Here is a 23,741-nt window from a genome sequence, read left to right on the forward strand (position 1 = left end):
AAGCATGATTAAATAGCAAAGACATAACTCTTTTATCACTGTCCACTTCTGTTCCTACCATTTTCACTCCAAACCTCATATTCAACAGATTGCATGGTATACTATTATACAGATGGTAAGTGCTCAATGATTCTTTCTTAAAAATCAATGTTTACTTTGAAAATATTTAAGTTAGCACAGAAATTACAAAAATATCACAATGAACACATACACCTTGAAAATTGATTCACACATAAACATTTTGCCATAGTTTATCTCTCTCTGTATTCTAATAACTACATAAAATAAACCAAGAAACACATTATTTTGTTGCACCATCTGAGACTGACTGAATACTTCGGCATGTATAATAGGCCTTTTGTGTAAATGGGTTCTGCATCTGTGATTCAATTCGTCACAGAACTGAACTAAACACATACATATTTTTCCTGTTGTTATTACCTAAATAATTCACACAGCATTTACATTGCATTATGCTTTATAGAAATGGCCAAAAGTATATGAGTAATGTGCATAAATTACATGCAATCCCATACCAATTTATATTATGGAATTGAGCATCTGCAGATTTTAGTAACTGAGAGAAACCCCCACGGATATTGTACCGTCTAGGTAGGAACAGTCTCTTTCATGATCACAATGATCAAATGCAGGAAATTTAGCATTAATACTCTCATATATATACAATCTTTTATTTGAGTTTGGATGATTTGGCTAAAATTGAACTTTAGACCTTCCTCACCTTATGCCCCAATCCAGGATCTGACCACATACTGTCTTTACTTTTCGTATCTCTTTTAATCTGGAATTATTCCAGATTCTCTTTTCTGACATTAAAATTTTAGATGCAGTTGTTTTATAGAACACCCCTCAATTTTAGGTTTTATGACTGTTTTGACAGAAGAACATTACAATGTTTCCTTCTCAGCCCACATCAGGTAGAATCTGCCATTGGGTTGGGTTGTACTATTAATGATTTTAACTCTGCTTACTTGGACAAAGTGGTATCTGCCAGATTTCCCTCACTGTTACTCTTTTTCCCTTTGAAAATCAGTGAGTAATCTATAAGGAGATACTTTATCATTCTGTCCCAACACTTCCAGCCAGTCCTTTTTGCATTCATTGTGACTCTTTAGTGAACCCATTATACTCAGTTATTCTATCATTCTGTTTATACTTTTTTGGTTGTTTCATTTTTTTCAAAAAAAATTTCCCTCTCTCTTGTTTTCCAGAATTTTAAGAGTTTTTAGGTTCTTTTGTGTTAAATCCATTACTGTCATTTTTTCATTTTGAAGCTCAGATTATGCTGGATTGGTAGAACTGCCTTCTGTGTCATCTGACTTGTTTCCTTCATTTTCTGAGTATTTTCATATCTTCTGGCATGGCTAGATGTTCCAAACTCAACCTGTACTTTCTCTGACTCAGCGCAGAAATTTAGCTACTTTGCCAAGAAATTTTGGCATGTTTTAGTGAGGAAAAAGTTTTTAAAAAACATGATACCTGTATGTTCACAATAAAAGACTAAAGCCCCCATGATACCTCTAACTCAAACCCCATACCACAGAGTTCTTCCTTACCTTTCCCCACCCAAATCTGTCAACTCCCTTCACAATGAAAATCTTAGCTCTTACTATTCTAAAATGTGTATGAAAATAGTTTCAGCATTACTATACCTGTATTACTACCAACAATAAAAAGTAAATAAATTTAGCAAAGTGAGATTCAAGATTGCCTTGCATTTTATTTTGTTTTCAATTTGAGAAAAAGTCATGAGAGAAATTTGTTGAAAGTTAATTGGATCCGTTCTTTGACTTCAATGTTGTAGGGGGCTTCAATGTTGAAGGTGGCTCAGTGGTAGAGTGCTTACAGGCCTGGCTTGATGTGTTTTTTGGTTTGTTTTGTTTTTTGTTTTGTTTGACGGATGTGGGGCTTGAACTTGGGTTGGGTGCTATCCCTGCGCTCTTTAGCTCAAGGCTAGCGCTCTACCGCTTGAGCTACAGCACACAGCACCACTTTCGGTTTTCTGGTGGTTAGCTGGAGATAAGAGTCTCATGGGGCTGGGATGTAGCTCAGTGGCAAAGCGCTTGCCTAGCAAATGCAACATCCTGGGGTTGATCCCCAGTACCAAAAGAGAAAAGACAAAAAAAAAAAAATACAGTTTAAAAAAAAGAAAACCTAGACAAGAGTCTCACAGCTGGGCTGGGAAGGTGGCTCAGTGGTAGAGCGCTTGCCTTGCATGCATGAGACCCTAGGTTCGATTCCTCAGCACCACATAAGAAAAAAAGGAAAAAAAAAGCTGGAAGTGGCACTGTGGCTCAAATGGTAGAGTGCTAGCCTTGAGCTGAAGAGCTGAGGGACAGCACCCAGGCCGAGAGTTCAGGCCCCACGACCGGAGTAAAAAAAAAAAAAAAAAAGAGTCTCACAGCCTTTCTTGCCTGAGCTGGCTTTGAACCTCGATCCTCAGATCTCAGTCTCCTGAGTAGCTAGGATTACAGGCATGAGCCACCGGCACCCAGCTATGTATTTTTTTAAGAAAAACTTTAAATAAGGAAATGTTAAAAAACAAAACAAAACAAAAATGTGTATTTCACTTCTGCTTTAAATAAAGTTGTGGATTATATATATTGTTTTGCACTGTGTATTGTTTAACAGTATATCCCCAAATCCCTTCATATCAGATGTAGATACACCATTTGTCCAGCCTGTTTCTCACATATGAGCTTTTAAATAGTTGCAACTACAATACTAAATAAACTTGCACATATGTAGTTTTAAATTGCTGGTGACGGGCTGGGAAGGTGGCTCAGTGGTAGAACGCGTGCCTTGCATGCCTGAGGCCCTGAGTTCGATTCCTCAGCACCACATAAGCTAAAAGAAAAAAGCCAGAAGTGGCGCTGTGGCTCAAGTGGTAGAGCATTAGCCTTGAGCTGAAGAGCTGGGGGACAGCGCCTAGGCCCAGAGTTCAGGCCCCACAACCAGACCCAAAAAAATAAATAAATAAATAAAATAAAATAAATTGCTGGTGACTTATCTTCAAAGAAAATTCTTAAAAGCAGGACTGCCTAGTCAAAGAGCAAATGCATATATAAATCTGTCTACAAAATTTTTGCATTCCCACTGGTAATACACAAAGAATGCCTATTTCTCCCACAGTCTTGCCAAAGTTATATGTTTTTAAGCACTTGAGCTTTGGTAAATCTGAAAAAAGTAACACCTGTCACTAGAGCTTTTATTTGCACCTCTCTTTTTATAAGTAAATCAAACAAATTTTATATACTTCTTGGCTAGTTTTTTGTTTTTTTTTTTTGTTCCAGTCGTGGGGCCTGAACTCTGGGCCTGGGCATTGTCTCTCAGCTCTTCAGCTCAAGGCTAGTGCTCTACCACTTGAGCCACAACGCCACTTCCAGATTTTTCCTTTTTGCTTATGTGGTGTTGAGGAACTGAACCCAGGGCCTCATGCATGCAAGGCAAGCACTCTACCACTGAGCCATCTTCCCAGCCCCTTGGCTAGTTTTTAAAAAGTATCTTTCTTGTAGAATTTTCTGTCTTTGAGTATTATTTCACAGTGGCTATTTGTTCCTTTTACATTTATATTTAAAAATTAGTTTTACATAAAGAATACTAAACTTTTACTGTGGTGGGTGTTACAAAGACATGATTTGGCCTTTTGCCTGTGACATTCTTATATCATACAAAAGCTTTTTGTTGTTGTTGTTGTTTTATTTGTCGGTCATGGGGCCTAAACTCTGGGTCTGGACACTGTCCCTCAGCTCTTCAGCTCAAGGCTAGCACTCTACCACTTGAGCCACAGCGCCACTTCTGGCTTTTTCTGCTTATGTGGTGCTGAGGAATCAAACCCAGGGCCTCATGCATGCAAGGCAAGCACTCTACCACTGAGCCACCTTCCCAGCCCCAAAAGCTTGTACTTTTTTGTATAACCGATTTGTCAACCTTTTGCTTCTTACATCTGGATTATGAATCATAAGGAAGTCTGTTCCCAAACATTGCATATGTAAGAATTTACAGATTTTAGTACATACAATATAATTTTTACATTTAGATTTCTGACCAATTTAGAATTCATTTTGTATAAGAACCATTCAATTATTTTTCCATTTATTTAAGCATTTCATCTTTGTCCCAGTGATTGAAGATACCATCTTTATTGATACTTGTAAGTTGTATATGTCAAGAATATACACATTGGGGGGGGCGGAGCAGGGAGGATTGGGGGGGGCAGGGGAGGATAGGAAGGGATGAGAAGGGGAAACAAAGGAGGAGGCTACAATGCTTGATAAGAAATGTACTCATTATCTTGCCCATGTAATTGTAACCCCTCTGTACAGTATTTTCAAAAGAAAAAAAAGAATTTACACATTCTTAATCTAACCTGTTATAATTATTCATAAAAGTTCTTTATGGTCTTGTATATTCTGTGATATCGACTGCGATGTATCTTTTTAATTTCGGATAAGTCTTTTTCTTCTTAAGTCTAGTTAAAGGCTTGCCAATTATTTTTTAAATCAAAACTTACATTTCATTTTTTTGTATTTTTAGTGTTTATCTCATTTATTTATGCTCTGATCTTTATTATTTCCCTCCTCTGGTATTTTTGAGTCTAGTTTGTTGTTGTTGCTTTTCTACTTCCATTGGGTACAACCTTAGGTTATTTGTAGTTTCTTCCCATTTATTGCTATAAACTTTTCAGTATCTCACAGGTTTTTTTTCATCTATCTCAAGAAACTTTTTTATTTCCCTTTTCATTTTTTAAATTAACTCTTTGGTTGTTGGGAAACATGTTCTTCCACGTATTTGGAAAGTTTCTGAAGTTCTTCCTGATACTGATTTGTAATTTCATAACATTCTGGTCAGAAAAGATACTTGAAATCATTTCAATCTTCTTAGATTGTTAAGGCTAAGATTATTTTATAATCTAACACAAGATCTATCTTGGAGAATATTTCATATCTTATTAAGATAAATGTGTATTCTTAACTATTGGGTGAAATGGTCTATAAATGTGTTAGGTCTATTCATCTATAGTACAGTTAAACCTACCATTTCTTTGTTGATTTTGTTTGGATGATCTGTCCATAGCTAAAAATGGGATGTTGAAGTTCTTTTTTATTATTGTATCATAGCCTATCTCTCCCTTTAGATCTAAACACTCACTTTCTATATTTAGGTTCCCTGATGTTGGGTACATATATATTTATATTTCTTGTATCTTCCTGCTGAATTGACCCATTTATCATTATATGATGATCAGCTTTGCCTTTTTACAATTTTTGCACTAAAGTCTATTTTTATCTGACATTAGTATAGCTTATTCCTCTCTCTTTTGGTTTCAATGTGTATAGAATATTTCTTTGCTTTCATTCTTTAAGTGTCATTATAGATGAACTAAGTCTGCTAGAGGTAACACAGTTTGATTTAGTTCTTTAATCCACTCAGCCACTTTTTTTTTCTTTTTTGTGCTAATACTGGGACTTGAACTGGGCTTCCCACTATTGTTAGTTTCTTTGCTTACGGCTGACACTTTACCACTTGAGCCACAGCTCCACTTCTGGTTTTCTGGTAGTTTATTGGAGATAAGAATCTCATAAATTTTACTACTGGTTTCAAACTTCAATTCTCAAATCTCAGCTTCCTGAGTAGCTAGGAATCAAAAGCATGAACCACCATCACCCAGTATGGGGTTTTTAACTGATTAATCCATTTTTGTTCAAGGGATTTCTAATAGCTAAGGACTTCGGAGTAGAACTGATATGTCTTCTAGTTGTTCTGTATGTTCTTTCTCCCCCCTTACTATTTTCTTTTGTGCAAGTGACTTTTCTCTAGTATGTTTTGTTTTGGTTTTTGGTTGGTTGTGGGGCTTGACCTCTGGGCTTAGGCACTGTCCCTGCGTTCTTCAGCTCAAGGCAAGCACTCTACTGCTTGAGCCACAGCACCACTTCCGGTTTTCTAGTGGCTTACTGGAGATAAGAGTCTCACAGACTTTCCTGCCTGGGCTGGCTATGAATTGTGATCTTCAAATCTCAGCCTCCTGAGTAGCTAGGATTACAGGTGTGAGACACCAGCATCCAGCTTCTAGTATGTTTTAACTCTTTACTTTTATTTTCAGTGTGTTAATTAGGGGATTTTGTTTTGTGGTTACTATGATGCTTACTAAGAATATCTTATATTTATGTTAAGCAGATAAAAATTCAAATTGGATTATAGAAACAGAAACAAAAAAATGTATATTTTTTTTGCTGGTCATAGGGCTGGAACTCAGGACCTCAGCACTGTCTCTGAGCTCTTTTTGCTGAAGGCTAGCACTCTACCACTTTGAGCCACAGCCTCAGTTCCAGTTTTGGAGATAAGAGTCTCATAGAGGGCTGGGAAGGTGGCTCAGTGGTAGAGTGCTTGTCTTGCATGCATAAGGCCCTGGGTTCGATTCCTCAGCACCACATAAGCCGAAAAAGCCAGAAGTGGTGCTACTCTGTCTCAAGTGGTAGAGTGCTAGCCTTGAGCTGAAAAGCTGAGGGACAGCACCAGGCCCAGAGTTCAGGCCCCACGACCAAGGGGAAAAAAAAAAGTCTCATAGGGACTTTCTGTCTGTGCTAGTTTTGAGCAACAATCCTCAGATCTCAGCTTCCTAAGGAGCTAGGTGCCCAGTGCCCAGCCGAAAAAAAAAAAAGAAGAAGAAGAAAAAAAGAAAAACTTTTATATTTTAAATCCTCTCCTTCCCAAATTTTGAATTTTTGATGCTCCATTTTACAATTTATATATTATATAACAATTGTTTCAATAGTTTTTCCTTTTACCTTTCATACTAGAAAGTTTACATTCCAAAATACATTATTATCAGAATGTTTTGAATTTGACTGTATACGTACGTGTGTGTGTGTGTGTGTGTGTGTGTGTATATGTGTGTGTGTGTGTGTGTGTGTGTGTGTGTGTTTGTTAAACTAGAGATAAGAAAAGTATAGAGACCTTCCTGGCTGGGCTTGCTTTGAACCATAATCCTCCTATCTCAGCCTTGTGAATAGCTAGGTGAGCCACGGGTGCCCAGTGTCTGTATATTTTTTTAAACTAGTTTTATACCTTCAGGTGTTTTCTAAGTTACTGACTGATGCCTTTTTCTATATGCTTGAAAAATTCTTTGTAAGGCAGACTTGGTGTTAAATTCCTATGCTTTTATTTGGGAAACTTTGTCTCCCATTTCTGAAGGACAAGACTAGCTGGGTACAGTACTCTTGGTTGGTATTGGGTTTTTATTTCTTTCCATACTTTGAATATATTATTTCATTCTCTATGGCCTATAAGGTTTCTGCTAAAAAGTCTGCTGCCAGGTATCCTGAGAGTCCTTTTCATGTCATTTAATTTATTTTTGCTGCTTTCAGGATTTCTTCTCTGTCTTTGATATCTGACAATTTGATGATGTATCTTGAGGTTTCCTTATTTGGAATGAATATTATTGGAGAGCTTTGACCTTTATTACCTAGATACATTTTCCTCCAAGTCTGGAAAGTTTACTGCTATAGTTTCTTTAAGTAGACCTTCTACCCGTATACTGATTCTTGACCACTAATGTACCATACATTTGTTCTTTTGGTGTCGTTCTATAAATTGCTGTTTCATTCCTTTGAGTATGTCTCCATTTGATTGCACATATCCAGATAACAATCAGGCTTACATTCTTATACTTGATCAGTTCTTCTCCCTATTTCATTTTTAATTTCATCTACTGTTATTTCAGCTTCAGGATTTGATTTTTTAGAATATTATTTCAATCTTTCTGTTAAATTTCCCACCACTGTTTATGTTTCTTAAAGTTATTAAACTTCCTTAAAACAGCTATTTTGAATTCTTTGATCATATATCTCTATCTTACTGGGGTCAGTCACTAGCAATTTACATTGTCTGTTTGCTGCTATCATATTTCCATGCGTGTTCTTGATGTCTTTGAATATAAGACAATGTCTGCTCACTGAAGAATCAGGTATTTATTTCAGTTTCCATAGTCCAGATTTGTTCAAGTCCATTCTAAGAAAACTTTCTATTTCCTAAACCTGTGACCACAACCATTTTGGCACTAGGGGGTGCCAGAAGCCCAAGTTTGCCATGAGTCTTTAGATCTGAGTTGCTGCAGAGACTGAGGGACTTTTCCACCATTTTGTCAACATCATGTTTCATGTATTTTTAAAAAATTCCTTTCTTTGAGGTTATTTACTTTTTGGAAGTACTGGGATTTGAACTCAGTACCTTGTACTTGCTGGGCAAATACTCTGCATCTTGAGTCTTGCCCCCAATCCTTTCTTTTCCTTATTTTTTGAATAGGGTCTCTACTTTTTTCTTTTTTTGTCAGTTGTGGATCTTGAACTCTGGGCCTGGGCACTGTCCCTCAGCTCTTCAGATCAAGGCTAGCACTCTACCACTTGAGTCACAGCGCCACTTACGGCTTTTTCTGTTTATGTGGTGCTGAGGAATCAAACCCAGGGCCTCATGCACGCGAAGCAAGCACTCTACCACTGAGCAACCTTACCAGCCCTGGGTCTCTACTTTTTTGTCCAAGGCCAGCATGGAACTTTGATTCTTCTACCTCTGACCCTGAGTACCTGGGTCAATAGATATGTGCCACCATAGCCAGTGGCTATTTGATTCAGTTAGAAAAGTTATGCCAGTTTTCTTCTGCTTTATAGTTATTTGTGAGGAATAACTTCTATCACCAAAAGGTCCTAATTCTCAGTTTTTCTTTTACAATAATTTTGTATGGAAAAAGATACTGCTTCCTCTTTTTTTGTCCATTTTATGTACAAAGGTTTTAGATTCCTTTCCTTTCCTTTTCTTTCCTTACTTTTTTCTGGTACTGGGGTGGATAAATGTTTACATGACTTAAAGGTCTTTAGTGCTCACCTTGGCAGTACATACCAGAGTTATGCTATACACAAGGGAGGATTCTAAGAGTGTAACTTCTTTATAGTTTAACAAAATGAATACCAGGAAGCTGGAACATGTGTAAGGTAGGTAAGTTTGACGGGAGGAGGCAGGTGAATGGAGAGAGGAAGAGTGGATAAATACAGTCATAATATTCAATGTATATATGTGCAAAATGGAACCAAGTAAACTGAGGAAAGGGGTGGGGTTGGTAGAGATGGAGGAAAACAATGATGGGGTGACAATGATCCAGATGCACTGTATTCATAAACAGACATGTTGTATTGAAGCCCATTTTATAACAACTCAAAGATAATAAGTAAATAAACTGATCATAGGTTTGATATTATGACCTAGCTAGGCATTGTTAGAATATCATTTATTATTCTTCATGTTAATACAATGAGATTTTCAAGACAGGCCTTCTTAATTCGTGTGTGTGTGTGTGTGTGTGTGTGTGTGTGTGTGTGTGTGTGTGTGTGTGTGTGTGTGTGTGTGTGTGTGTGTGTGTGTGTGTGTGTGTGTGTGTGTGATTTTTTGTTTTGAGGAAGGAAAGTAAAGGAAGGAGGAGTTGATATATTTTGTAATTCTCTTTCTTTGTTTCAGACAGTGTCTCAGTATATAGACTAGGCTGACCTCAAAGTTGGTATCTTTCTGCCTCACTTTCTGTAGCGCTAGGATTACAGGTCTATTCAAAGCACTACTGGCTGCCTTTTTGCTTTTATTTTTTAAATAGTGCTGGGGATCAATCTAAGGCAAGTACTCTACTATTGAGCTACAACTTCAGTCCCTTGTAATTCTTTTGCTTCAGCAGGATCTTCATTTTGTTTCTTTCTTATTTTTTCTTTTTTGGTACTAGGGATTGAACCCAGGGCCTCTACCACTAGAACTCTGCCCCCAGTCCTGTTGTCCTGTTTCAATAGGATCTTTCTTTCCTTTAACTTCCTTTTTTCATTAACTCACATATTTCCAAAAGGTATTTCCTTTTTATATTTTATCTCCTTTACTGAACTGCTAACTTTCCCAAATTATCACTTTAGGTCTGCCACATTTTCAACTCCTTGATATTTTAGTTAGTACTATAATCTATCAGATTTTAGATTGCTTTAGAGAATTTGCATTTATTTGGGGGATTTCTTTCCATAAGTATTTTTCTTTTGTCAAACTTAGGCTCCCAACTCCTATATCTTCTTCGATGTAGTTTTTCAAACTACTTCTTTGAAGTCTGAAACACGAAAGGTAGTTCTATTGGAATCTGATGTTTCATATTGAAAAGTAATTTGAAGTGCAGAATATAGTAATGCATTGCTTCATGATGGAAACACATTCAGAAATATGCTGTTACCTCATAAGGTATAGTTACACAAACCCAGATGGTATAGATGATTACATATCAAGACTCTAAGAAATAATCTATTGCTTCTAGGTTACGTATATATATATATATGTATATATGTACATATATACATATATATATATATATACACACACACATATATATACAGCATGTTACTGTATTGAATACTGTAGGTAGCTGTAACATAATGCTAAGTATTTTTGTATTTAAACATAGAAATCATATAGTAAAAACAGTATGATATAAAAAACTGATTATTTGTATCAGGCTCTTACCACTGTACTTGGCTAGTGAGTGAGCTGATGAATGTGAATATAAAAGTGTAGGACATTATTATTCACTACTGTACACTAAATGATACTATTCCCTTATATTACATTGGATTTAGAGAAAGTATTTTTCTTTCTTCAATAAGACATTAACCTTGGCCTACTTTTTTACTTTATAAACTTATTTATTTTCATGAACTTTTTTATAATAACACAGCTCAAAATATAATCATATTTTATTTTAAAGTATTCTAAAGCTTTTACATTTTTCTTTTGTTATTATAAAGGTGATGTTACAGAAGGGTTACAGTTTTTTTTTTTTTAAATTTAATTTAATTTTATTTGTGAACATACTGTACAGAGGAGTTACAGTTACATGGGCAGGATAATGCGTACATTTCTTACCAAGCATTGCAGCCTCCTCCTTTGTTTATCCTTCACATCCCTTCCCAGCCTCCCCCCTACCCCCCAATCCCAATCCTTCTCCTTCCCCCCCCCCCCCCCGCACCAACGTTGTAAAGCTCGTTTTGGACATGACAACTTGTACTTCTCATTGTTGCAACAGGTCCACCTGTATCCTTAAACAACTGGTTTTTCCCCATCTCCTCCACAAGTTATACTGACATCAAATATAGTGAAAGCAGGGGTTACACTGTGGAGGAGGGACATACAAAGCAACAAAGAGATAATCTTATAAATGTGTTAGAAACACATGCATGAAAGAAAAAAAACATTAAAATACACATCTAAGGGTTCATTTTCCTGACATCACATTATCTGACCTTTTCCGCTTGACTCATACATATACTAGATATTACAAATAAGGGAAACCATGGGACCTACGTTTCTTTGGGCCTGGCTTACTTCACTTAATATAATTTTTTCCAAGTTTTTCCATTTCCTAACAAATGGGGCAATGTCATTCTTTCTGATGGAGGCATAGAATTCCATTGTGTATATATACCACATTTTCTTGATCCATTCATCTACTGAGGGGCATCTGGGTTGGTTCCATATCTTAGCTATGGTAAATAATGCTGCAATAAACATAGTTGTGCTGGTAGCTTTAGTGTGGTCTTGTTTGTAAACATTAGGGTAAATGCCCAAAAGTGGGATTGCTGGGTCATAGGGGAGCTCTATGTGAAGTCTTTTGAGGAACCTCCATACTGCTTTCCAAAGTGGTTGAACAAGTTTACATTCCCACCACCAATGAAGGTTCCTTTCTGTCCACATCCCCTCCAGCATCTGTTGTTGTTAGAGTTCTTGATTTTTGCCGTTCTAACTGGAGTGAGGTGATATCTCAATGTTGTTTTGATTTGCATTTCTTTTATGGCTAGGGATGTTGAACATTTCTTCATGTGTCTATTGGCCATCCTTCTTTCTTCTTCAGAGAAGCTTCTCTTTAAGTCTTTCGCCCACTTACTTATTGGGCAGTTGTTTCTTTGAGGATTTGTTGTTGGGTGGTTTAATTTTTTGAGTTCCAAGTATATTTTAGATATGAGACCCTTGTCCGTTGTATGGCTAGTAAAGATCTTCTCCCAGTCCGTGGGCTTTCTATTGATCTTGCTAGCTATGTCATTTGCCCTGCAGAAGCTCTGCAACCTTATACAATCCCATTTGTCCAACCTTTCTTTGATTTGTTGTGTTTCCGGGTCTCTATTCAGAAAATTTCGGCCTGAGCCAAGGAGACCCAGGGTTTCTCCTATTCCATCCTGTAATGTTTTCAGAGTGTCTGCTTTGAGTTCAAGGTCTTTGATCCATTTGGAGTTGATTCTGGTGCAGGGTGATATATAAGGATCTAGCTTTAGTTTTCTACATGTAGTTAACCAGTTTTGCCAGCACCATTTACTGAAGAGGCTGTCTGTCTTCCATTCTATTGTTTTAGCTCCCTTATCGAAGATTAGATGGCTATAGGTCTGTAGGTTCATTTCTGGGTTTTCAATTCTATTCCATTGGTCCTGAGGTCTGTTCTTATGCCAATACCAAGCTGTTTTGATTACTATGGCTTTATAGTAGAGTTTGAAATTTGGTATTGATATTCCTCCAGCAGTGTTCTTTCCGTTGAGGAGCGTTTTTGCTATTCGGGGTCTTTTATTGTTCCATATGAATTTTTGGATTGCCTCTTCTATTTCCTTGAAGAATGAGGGTGGAATTTTGATAGGTATTGCGTTGAATTTGTAGATAGCCTTGGGAAGTATTGCCATTTTCACGATGTTAATCTTTCCAATCCAGGAGCATGGGAGGTTTTGCCATTTTTTAAGTTCTGTGTTGATTTCCTTTTTCAAGATTTTAAAGTTTTCATCATAGAGGTCCTTCACTTCTTTAGTTAACTCCTAGGTATTTTATTTTTTGTGGGGCTATTACAAATGGAGTTGCTTTCCTAATTTCAGCCACACTTTTCTCATTGTTGGCATACAGAAAAGCCATTGATTTTTGGGGGTTAATTTTATAACCTGCTACTTTGCCAAAGTTTTGAATCAGCTTGAGTAATTTGGGAGTGGAGTCTATGGGATTCTTTAAATACAAGATCATGTCATCTGCAAAGAGGGAGAGTTTTATTTCTTCTTTCCCTATTTGGATCCCCTTTATGTCTGCATCTTGTCTTATTGCTGTAGCTAGGCATTCTAATACTAGATTGAAGAGAAGTGGAGAGAGTGGGCATCCTTGTCTTGTTCCTGAGTTAAGAGGAAATGGCTTTAGTTTTTCACCATTGAGTATAATGCTGGCTGTAGGTTTGTCATATACAGCCTTTATTGTATTGAGGAATGTTCCATGGATTCCTAATTTTTCCAAAACCTTCATCATAAAGGGGTGTTGGATCTTGTCGAATGCTTTTTCTGCGTCTATTGAGATAACCATGTGGTTCTTATTCTTGCTCCTGTTGATGTGATGAATAATATTAATTGATTTGCGTATATTGAACCAGCTTTGCATCCCTGAAATGAATCCTGTTTGATCGTGGTGTATGATTTTTTGGATGAATTGTTGAAGTCGATTGGCCAAAATTTTGTTGAGAAGTTTTGCATCAATGTTCATCAAAGAAATGGGTCTATAGTTCTCTTTCTTTGATGAGTCCCTGCCTGGTTTTGGGATGAGGGTTATGATGGCTTCATAGAATGTGTTCGGTAGTGAGCTTTCTCTTTCAATTTCATTGAAGAGTTGGAGGAGTATTGGTGTGAGCTCTGCTTTGAAGGCCTTGTAAAATTCCGCTGTAAAACCATCTGGTCCTGGACTTTTCTTAGCTGGGAGGTCTCTTATTGCTGTTTCTATTTCAATGCTTGATATGGGCCTGTTAAGCTGGTTTAACTCATCTTGGTTTAGTTTTGGCATGTCAATATTTGCTAGGAAAAGGTCCATTTCTGTCAAGTTCTCAAACTTATTAGCATAAAGTTTTGAGAAGTATTCCCTTATAATGTTCTGAATCTTGGTTGTTTCCGTGGTGATGTTTCCATTCTCATCTCTGAGTTTATTAATTTGGGTGTGTTCTCTTCTTTTTCTGATAAGATTTCCTAAGGGTCTGTCAATTTTGTTAAGTTTTTCGAAGAACCAACTCTTTGTTTTGTTGATTCTTTCTATAGTTTTTTTGGATTCTAATTCATTTAATTCTGATTTAATTTTGATTATTTCTTTCCGTCTACTGGATTGGGGTTTATCTTGCTGCTCTTTTTCAAGGAGGTTTAGATGTGTCATTAAATTGCTAGTTTCAGATCTCTCCAATTTGTTGATGTAGGAGCTCAGAGCTATAAACTTGCCTCTGAGTACTGCCTTTGCTGTGTCCCAGAGGAGCTGGTAATTTGTGTGTTCATTTTTGTTGAATAGCATGAACATTTGAATTTCCTTTCTAATCTCTTCCATGACCCACTCTTGATTCAGCAGTGTGTTGTTCAGCCTCCATGTGATACTGGACTTTCTTTGGTGGCTTTTGGTGTTGAGTTCTAATTTTATTCCCTTGTGGTCAGAGAGAATGCAAGGTATAACTTCAATGTTTCTGAATTTAGACAAGTTTGCTTTGTGGCCTAAAATGTGGTCTATTTTAGAAAACGTTCCATGTGCTGCTGAGAAAAACGTGTATTCTGATGCTGCTGGGTGAAATGTTCGGTAGATGTCTGTTAAGTCTAGTTGATCTATGCAGCTGTTTAGATCTGCGGTTTCTCTGTTGAGTTTTTGCCGAGTTGATCTATCTAGTGGGGAGAGTGGTGTGTTAAAATCCCCAACAATTAATGTCTTTGGATCTATATGGGATTTGAGGGAAAGTAGTGTTTCTTTGATAAATTTGGGTGCTCCATTGTTTGGCGAATAGATATTTAGAATTGTAATATCCTCCTGAAGGAGAGATCCTTTAATTAGTATGTAGCGACCTTCTTTATCTCTTCTCACGAATTTTAATTTGAAGTCTATTTTATCTGATATTAAGATTGCAACTCCCACCTGTTTATGGGGGCCGTTTGCTTGGTAGATTTTGTTCCAGCCTTTAACATTGAAAATGTGTTTGTTTTTACGGGCAAGATGTGACTCCTGAAGGCAGCAGATAGAAGGGTCTTGTTTTTTAATCCAACTAGACAGTCTATGTCGCTTAATTGGAGAGTTCAGTCCGTTAACGTTAAGAGATAGGACTGAGAGGTATTTGGGAGTTCCTGCCATGTTATCCACCTTCTTGGGGGCTGCGAAAACTGGGTTCTTCCTATGGTTCTTGGATTCTCAGTTTGGGTGCAGTTTCTTGGCCTTTGTTGCGGTCTTGTTGGTTTTCTATGTGTAGGACATCTTTAAGAATCTTTTGTAGGGCTGGTTTGGTGGAGATGTATTGTTTCAATTTTTCTTTGCTATGGAAGGTTTTTATTTGGCCTTCAGTTATGAAGGAGAGTTTAGCTGGGTACAGTATTCTTGGTTGATAGTTGTTTGTTTTTAGGGCATGGCATACATCATTCCAGGCTCTTCTTGCTTTGATTGTCTCTGCTGAGAAATCTGAGGTGATTCTAATTGGCTTCCCTTTATAGGTGATTACCCTTTTCTCCTTGACAGCTTTAAGGATCTTTTCCTTGGTCTGAGTTGATCCTGTATGGATTATAATGTGACGGTGGGATGTCCTATTCTGGTCTGGTCTATTTGGGGTTCTAAAAGCTTCTTGTATCTGAATAGGCCTATCTTTTTGTATGTTTGGGAAGTTCTCTGCTAGGATCCTGTTAAACAAATTTCCTAGACCATTAACTTCTGTTTCTAGGTGCTCCTCTACACCCATTATCCTTAGATTAGGCCTTCTGATGGTGTCTTCCAGGTGTTGGATAGATCTATCATACTTCTTGGACTTGTCTTGGATGGTTGTATGTTCTTTCTCTATAATATCTAGGCTGTCTTCAATCCCTGAGATTCGATCTTCTGCATGGTCTAACCTGCTGTCAAGACTCTCTACTTTGTTTTTTATCTCTTTTCCTTCTAATTGGTCAGCTTTGATGGCTTCAAGTTCTTTGTTGAAGCTCTGTTTTAGGTCTTGTATGAATTTCTTTACTTCCTTAATTTGGTGTTCAGTGTTTGTTCTCAAATCACTTAGTTGATTGGTTATGGTTTCTTTGGACTCCCTTTCCTTCTGTTGGGTTCCATTCAGCATTCCCTTTGTGGTCTCCCTGACTTCCTTCAGCTCAGGGTTACAGTTTTTTAACCTCAACTTTTTTGTTAAGAACTAGACAAAAGCACACGTCAGCTTAGTCTTATACAAGGTCAGGATTATCAGCATCACCATCTCCCACGTATATCTTGACCTACTAGAAGGTGCTTAGGAGCAGTAACAGAAGTAAAACTTCATCTCCTATGATAGCAAGGCCTTTTTTTTTTTTTTAAGGTACTTCCTAAAGGAGCTGCCTGAGTCTATTTTAGAGTTAGTTTTTGTATGTATGTGTATGCTGGTATCAGGGCTTGCACTGGCTTGTTCATGTGTATGCTGGTATGCAGGCTTGCACTGGCTTGGCTTTTTAGCTCATGGTTGGTATTCTACTACTTCAGCCACACCTGCCATCTGGCTTTTTGTTGGTTAACTGGAGAGAGTCCCGCAGACATTTTCTGCCCAGACTGGTTTTAAACTTCAATCTTCCAGGTTTCAGACTCCTGAACAGCTAGGACTGGTGCCCAGCAACAGCTAATTTTTTGTAAGTAGGAATATATTCTAAAATAATGATAAAATGTATAGTAAAGTCACATTACCCTATGACACCGAAACCATCTAACTACTCTATGATGCTTTTATAACAATGAAATTGCTTAATAATTCATTTCTCAGAAAGATCCTTGATGTGAAGAGAGAATTCTGGCAATGCAGTAGGTTTGTTTACATCAGCATCACAAGTATGCAAGTAATGCCTTGTATTAGACAATATAATATGTACTGTATTACCAGGTAATAGGAATTATCCATCCCCATTATAAAGTTATAGAACATTGTACTTGTGGTCCATTGTGAACCAAAACATTGTTACCTAGTGAAAAACCATATTCTCTTTCTTCTATTAACTCTTTTTTTTGGTCGTGGGTCTTGAACTCTGGGCCTGGGCGCTGTCCCTCAGCTCTTCAGCTCAAGAGCCACTTGAGCCACAGTACCACTTCCAGTTTTCTGATATTTAATTGGAGATAAGAGTTTTACGGACTTTTTTCCCAGGCTGGCTTTGAACCATGATCCTCAGATCTCAGCCTCCTGAGTAGCTAGGATTATAGGGTGAGCCACCAGCACCCGGCTTCTATTAACTCTCAAAGTATGGGTTATATATGGTTTTATTTTATTTACTTCTTGATCTATATTTCTGGGTGGGTAAGTAAATAAATTTTAACTTAGAATTTATTGGATAACTTGGATAATACTGTTATCCAAAGGTCTATCAAGTCTTTTTTGAAGTAATATTGGGGCTTGAACTCAGGACCTCTCTACCACTTGAGCCTTAATCACAGTTCTTTTACCTTCAGTTATCCTTTGAATAGGCTCTTGCATTTTTACCCAAGGCTGGCCTGGAGTGTAAAATTCCTAGTTACTTACTTAATGACTGATTGATTTGAAAATGTGTGTGTGTGTGTGTGTGTGTGTGTGTGTGTGTGTGTGTGTGTGTGTGTGTGCGCGCGCTGGTACTAAGGCTTGAACTCAGAGCCTTGTGATCTTACTCTGCTTTTCCAACCATGGCTGGCGCTCTACCAGTTAGGCCTCACCTCACCTCCACATCTGGCTTTTAACTGAAGAGTCTTGAAGATTTGTCTGCCTAGGCTTGTTCCAAGACTTGATCCTCAGATCTCAGCCTCCTGGGTATTGAGGATTATAAGCATGAGCCACTAGCCCCCAGCCAGTCCTATTTATGCCACCTGCATGAATGGGAGGACAGACATATGCCACCATGCACAGATTTACTTACTTTTTCCTGGGTTGGCCTTGGACAATGATCCTCCTTATTTCTGTGTCCCAAAGTAGCTAGAGTAATTAGTTGTGAGCCACTGTGCTCAGCCTCAAATCTTTTTATTCTTGTTATTACTGCTAGTGATTTGTCCATATTTTATAAAAATATACTCAAAACACCACAAGATATAAAGAAAAGGGCTAAGTTTATGGATATCTCTGAGAGATCAAGTAACTTTCTTAAACTCCATATTATGAGTAACAAATTCAGAAGTCTCTCATATGCAATGATTAATTATGGTACAATCTGATATGATACACTTCAGCTTGTGATTTTATACCAAACATAAGTCTTCTTGGCCCATATGTAAAGAATATTCAATATAATAAATAGCTGGGTGTTGGTAGCTCACACCTGTAATCCTAGATACTCACAAAGATGAGATCTGAGGACCATGGTTCAAAGCCAGCCAGTCAGGAAAGGCAGTAAGACTCTTATCTCCAATTAGCCACCAAAAAGTGGGAAGTGGAGGTATGGCTCAAGAGCATAAGCCTTGAGCAAAAGAGCTCAAGGACAATGCCCAGGTACTAAGTTCAAGCCCTAGACCAGCACACAGACACACATACAAAATCTAACATGAGCAAATGAGCAAACAACAAAACAAAAATAACAACAAAAAAAACAACAACAACAAAAATAAACTGTACTTACAGAACTGTATTAAAGAAACAACAATCTACTTTTCTTTGGTATTTTTTTCTTTTTCATAATAATTAAAGACACAAATGATAATAATTAAATGACACAAATGATTTTCCTACCTTAGGCTTTGGTAAAGTTGATTAATCCACCTATCCACTATTCACTGAAGACCATTAACTTGCCTAACCATAGGGATACAAAACTGACTACGACATAGTTTGTACCTGACAGACAAGTAAAGAATGTGAGTTAAAATACAGAGGATTAAAACCAGACTAATATTCTTTCCAAAAAGTTTGAAACCAAGCAAAATTGTATGTATTCTTTTTCCTATATGATATATACTATTTTTGAGACAAGGTCTTACTGTGCAGTTCTATCGAGCCTTGAACTTGTGATCCTTCTGCTCCAGCTCCTTTAAATGTTGGGACTGCAACCATTGCCAACATACCCATATCTATACCACATTCATTTTTAAGGGAACATATATATGGAGGTTAAACAAAAAGCATGTGAGAAAATTATAAGATCAGATTTAAGACAGGTTAGCTCTTTACAGGGTTGAGTGGGGAGGCTAAAGGGGATAAAATGAGGAAGGAATACAAAGGAAATTTGAATTTTATCTACAGTAGATTTCCTTAGGATAAGTTAAAATCTAAAAAAAATACTACAAACTATTCAGAACTGACAAAGCAGGGCTGGGGACGCAGCTTAGTGAAAGAGTACTTGCTTTGAGGTCTTGGGACCAATCCCCAAAACCACTAACAAAACAAAGCAAAATAAAAGAGAACAAAACAAATAATCTGACAAAACTATGTGATAAGATATGTATATTTGTTATATAACCTCTATTCCATATGCTTAAAGTATTCTGCAATTTTTAAAATATTTTATTTGAAGCCTAATTCAATTAATTGGTGATATTTTTAGAATTAGTTGTGGACTTTCAGAACATATTCATATTGTATAACAAACAGAATACTAAGAACTGCTTTTAGAAAGAAGAAAAAATATAGGCTGTTAAATTGGCTCAGTGGTAGAGCGCTTGCCTTGCATGCACAAGGCCCTGGGTTTGATTCCTCAGCACCACATAAGCAGAAAAAAAAAGCCAGAAGTGGCACTGTGGCTCAAGTGGTAGCATGCTAATCTTGAGCTGAAGAGCAGAGGGACAGCACGCAGGCCCTGAGTTCAGGCCCGAAGACTGACAAAGAAAAAAAGAAAAGAAAAAAAGAAAAAAGAAAAAATAGCCCATATAATATGGCACATAATTTTAGATGAAGGGTTATACATACCTGTAAGTGTTAAATAAGCAGCAATGTACCGCTTTTCCAATCCATCTCTAATAGTCTGAACTGCACCAAAAAGTGGAGGTATGATCATAATCAGGTTACTCACTGTATTCCCTACAGAAGAAAAGATGAGAAGATATTTAGATTTATCAATAACACTTAAAAATAAAGATACATTAATTTGGCCTTTAACAATAAAATGTGGCTTTTCAGAAATATGGTAGAATGATATCTTCAAAGTGCACAAGAAAAAATTTCTATACTTAGCAAAAAATTCTTACAAAAAAATCCAAGTAAATCAAAATAAAATCTGCCAAATAAATTCACTTATTAAATTTGTTTATTTTGCTAGAAATGTTACTTATGTAAATAAATGTCAATATGGGAGATAAACAATACAAGTAAAATAAATGATAAATCTTAGAATTTTAAATTCTAAGATCATTTCAGAAAAAGTACTCAAAAATCCCTTCATGATAAAAGCCCTGCAGGAATAGAAGAAACATATTGCAACATAATAAAGGTTATCTATGATAAATATACTTTATAATAACAGCTATCTACAACATACTTATATTAAACACATACTACATGGGGCAAGACTGAAACTATTGCCTCTGAAGTCAGACAAGACAAGAATCATTTTTCTCCCATTCTTTAGGCTGTCTTTTTTTTTTTTTTTAGCTTGTTAACAGCATCCTTGGCTATACAGAAACTTTTTAGTTTACTGTGGTCCCATTTATCAATTCTTTCTTTGATTTGCTGTGCTTCTAAATCTCTGCACAGAAACTTCCTGCCTGTGGGCTGGGAAGGTGGCTCAGTGGTAGAGCGCTTGCCTTGCATGCATGAGGCCCTGGGTTCGATTCCTCAGCACCACATAAGCAAAAAGAAAAAAACCAGAAGTGGCACTGTGGCTCAAGTGGTAGAGCACTAGCCTTGAGCTGAAGAGCTGAGGGACAGCGCTCAGGCCCAGAATTCAGGCCCATGAGGCCCTGGGTTTGATTCCTCAGCACCACATAAGCCAAAAGAAAAAAGCCAGAAGTGGCGCTGTGGCTCAAGTGTTAGCACTAGCCTTGAGCTGAAGAGCTAAGGGACAGTGCTCAGGCCCAGAATTCAGGCCCCTCAACCTGACTCCCCCCCCAAAAAAAAGACAGAAATGAACTTCCTGCCTGTGCAGAGCAGTCCTAATTTCTCCTCCTCCCTGTAATAATTTAATGGTTTCAGGTCTTATATTGAAGGGAGTCATTTTGAATTGATGATACTGGTGCAAGATGATAGATAGGAATCCAGGTTCCATTTTCTGTATGTAAATATCCAAATTTTTCAACATCATCTGTTGAAGAAGTCTTTCTTCCAGACTATGTTTTTGGCTCCCTTATGGAATATTAAATGGTTTTAGGTCTGTGGGTTTATTTCTGTGACTTCTATTCTGTTCCACTGGTCCTCAGGCCTGTTTTTGTTCCAGTACCAAGCTGTTCTCATTACTATAGTTCTGTAATATAGTCTAATGTTTGGAACTATTCTACCTCTAGCACTACTTTTCATGCCCAGGATTGTTTTTATGATTTGAGGCCTTCTGTGGTTCCATATGAATTTTTGTATTGTTTTCCTTATCTCAGTAAAGAATGGAGATAGGGTTCTGATGGGCACTGCATTGAATTTGTTGACTACTTTGGGCAAAACTGCCATTTTCCCAATGTTAATATTCTGCCAATCAAGGAACACAAAAGGTCTTTCTACTTCTTTATATCTTTTCCAATTTCCTTCAAAATCTTACAGTTTTTTTGTACAGGTCCTTCCTTTTTTTGTACATGTCCTTGGTTTGGCTGATCTCTAGATTTTATTTTAGGGAAGAATATTACAATTACAGTTGCTTTCCTGACTTCAGTCTTCATCTTCTCATTATTGGCCTAAAGGAAAGTTACTGTTTTTTGTGGTTTGATCTTATACCCCGCTAACCTTGCATACATCCGACAAAAGCACTATCTAGAATATACAGAGAGCTTAAGAAACTAAACCCTCAAAGAATCAATAAGTTATCATTAATAATTAATAATTTACCTGATTAATGAGCAAATAAGCTAAATAGAGAATTACCAGAAGTAAAAATGACCAACAGACATATGAAGAAATGCTCACTAAGAATACAAACAATTCCAGGTGCCAGTGGCTCACACTTGCAATCCTAGCTCCTCAAGAGGTTTGAGATCTGAGGATCATGGTTCCAAGCCAGCCTGGGCAGTAAAGTCCTATGAGACTCTTATCTCTAATTAATCATCAGAAAACCAGAAGTGGTACAGTGGCTCAAGGGGTAGAGTGCTTGCCTTGAGCTGAAGAGCTGATGGTCAGCACCCAGGCCCAGAGTTCAAGCCCCACAACCGATCAAAAAAAAAAAAAAAAAACAACAACACAGTAATAGATTCTGGCAAGGATGTTGGTGAAAAGGACTTTAGTATATTGCTGGTAGGAATGCAAACTTGTTCAACCACTCTGAAAAGCAGTATGGGAGCTCCTCAAAAAATTAAACACAGAACCACCCTATGAACCAGTTAACACCACTACCGAACATGGCTTATACTTGCAATCCAAGCCAAAAATAGAGAGGATCAGGTAGGAGGACTGTGATTCAAGCAAAAAACTAAGCAAAACCCTATTTCAACAAATAAGTCAGGCTGATTGCTTCACACTGTAACTTTAGTAATCTTGAAATATAATTTCTTAAGAGGTGAAAATAACATTTCTTCTATCTCTTCCTTCTCTCGTATTTATCTTACCTCCCCCTCCCCCCATCCTTACTTTTTCTTTCTGACAGAACCTTATTCTCTTATAAGAAAATAAGCTGTATTCCAGACTGGCATATAACTTGCAATACAGCCCAGACTGGCCTCAAACTCATTACTATCCTGTCATAGCCTTCTAACCGCTGGGATTACAGGTGTGTATCATCTTACCCATCTTTATTATTGCTATATTTTCTTTTGTGACATATTCATTCAGGTTACTTAATGGTTCTAAACACTTATGTTTTTTCATGTGAAGATCAGACATACTACCTATTGTGGTGACAAAATACTGTGTAAGTTGAAAGAGATACTAAGCTATCACTGGAGACCAAGGTTCAAGGGATAAGAGAGAAAAGTGCTCACTGTAGTCATGTCCCTTACATTCTTCCCCATCATCACAGCCATATTTCAGGCCCCCATCCTTGACTTCCATTATAAAAAGTAAATCAAGTAAAAAGCAGAAGCATAATACATGTAAATGTAGCATTATATATGAGAAAAACTGATAAGAAAGTTTCACTTTTGATGTAAATTATATATATTTATTTAATTTTAAAGGTACGCTCATATACAATAAAAAGTTTACCTTCTAAAATCTGGAGTTTTGTTTTGTTTTTTGTCAGTTGTACACTGTAAGTCACAGCACCACTTCTGGTTTTCTGGTTAGCTGGAGATAAGTGTCTCATGGACTTTCCTGCCTGGGCTGGCTATGAATTACAATCCTCAGACCTCAGCCTCCTGATTAGCTAGGATTACAGGCATGAGCCACTGGTGCCCAGCCTTGTTTCGTTTTTGGTGCCTGTACTGGAGCTTGAACTCAGGGTCTCAAGCACTCACTTGGGGTTTTTTGTTTTGTTTTTATTCTTGCTCAAGGTTAGTGCTCTACCACTTGAGCAATAGCCTCTACTGTGGCTTTTTGCTGGTTAACTGGAGATAAGAGTCTCAGAGACTTATTCTGTCTGGTCTGGCTTTGAACTGAGATCCTCAAATATCAGTCTCCTGAGAATCTAAGATTAGGATTACAAATGTGTGCCACCAGCACCTGGTCTGCTTAA

The 23,741-nt window shown here is 37.3% G+C and overlaps 1 protein-coding gene across 1 annotated transcript in view; it reads right to left on the reverse strand.

The window, feature by feature from the left end:
* Positions 1–23,741, reverse strand: part of Acer3 (alkaline ceramidase 3) — a 112,784-nt gene that overhangs the window by 60,822 nt on the left and 28,221 nt on the right. The window contains exon 2 of the mRNA XM_042689991.1: positions 19,907–20,017. Coding sequence (XP_042545925.1) covers positions 19,907–20,017 — 111 coding nt within the window. The remainder of the gene's footprint in view (positions 1–19,906; positions 20,018–23,741) is intronic.

The sequence above is a fragment of the Dipodomys spectabilis genome, unplaced genomic scaffold (assembly GCF_019054845.1).
Source record: "Dipodomys spectabilis isolate Male_0828 unplaced genomic scaffold, ASM1905484v1 ptg000003l, whole genome shotgun sequence".
Taxonomy (NCBI): Eukaryota; Metazoa; Chordata; class Mammalia; order Rodentia; family Heteromyidae; genus Dipodomys; species Dipodomys spectabilis.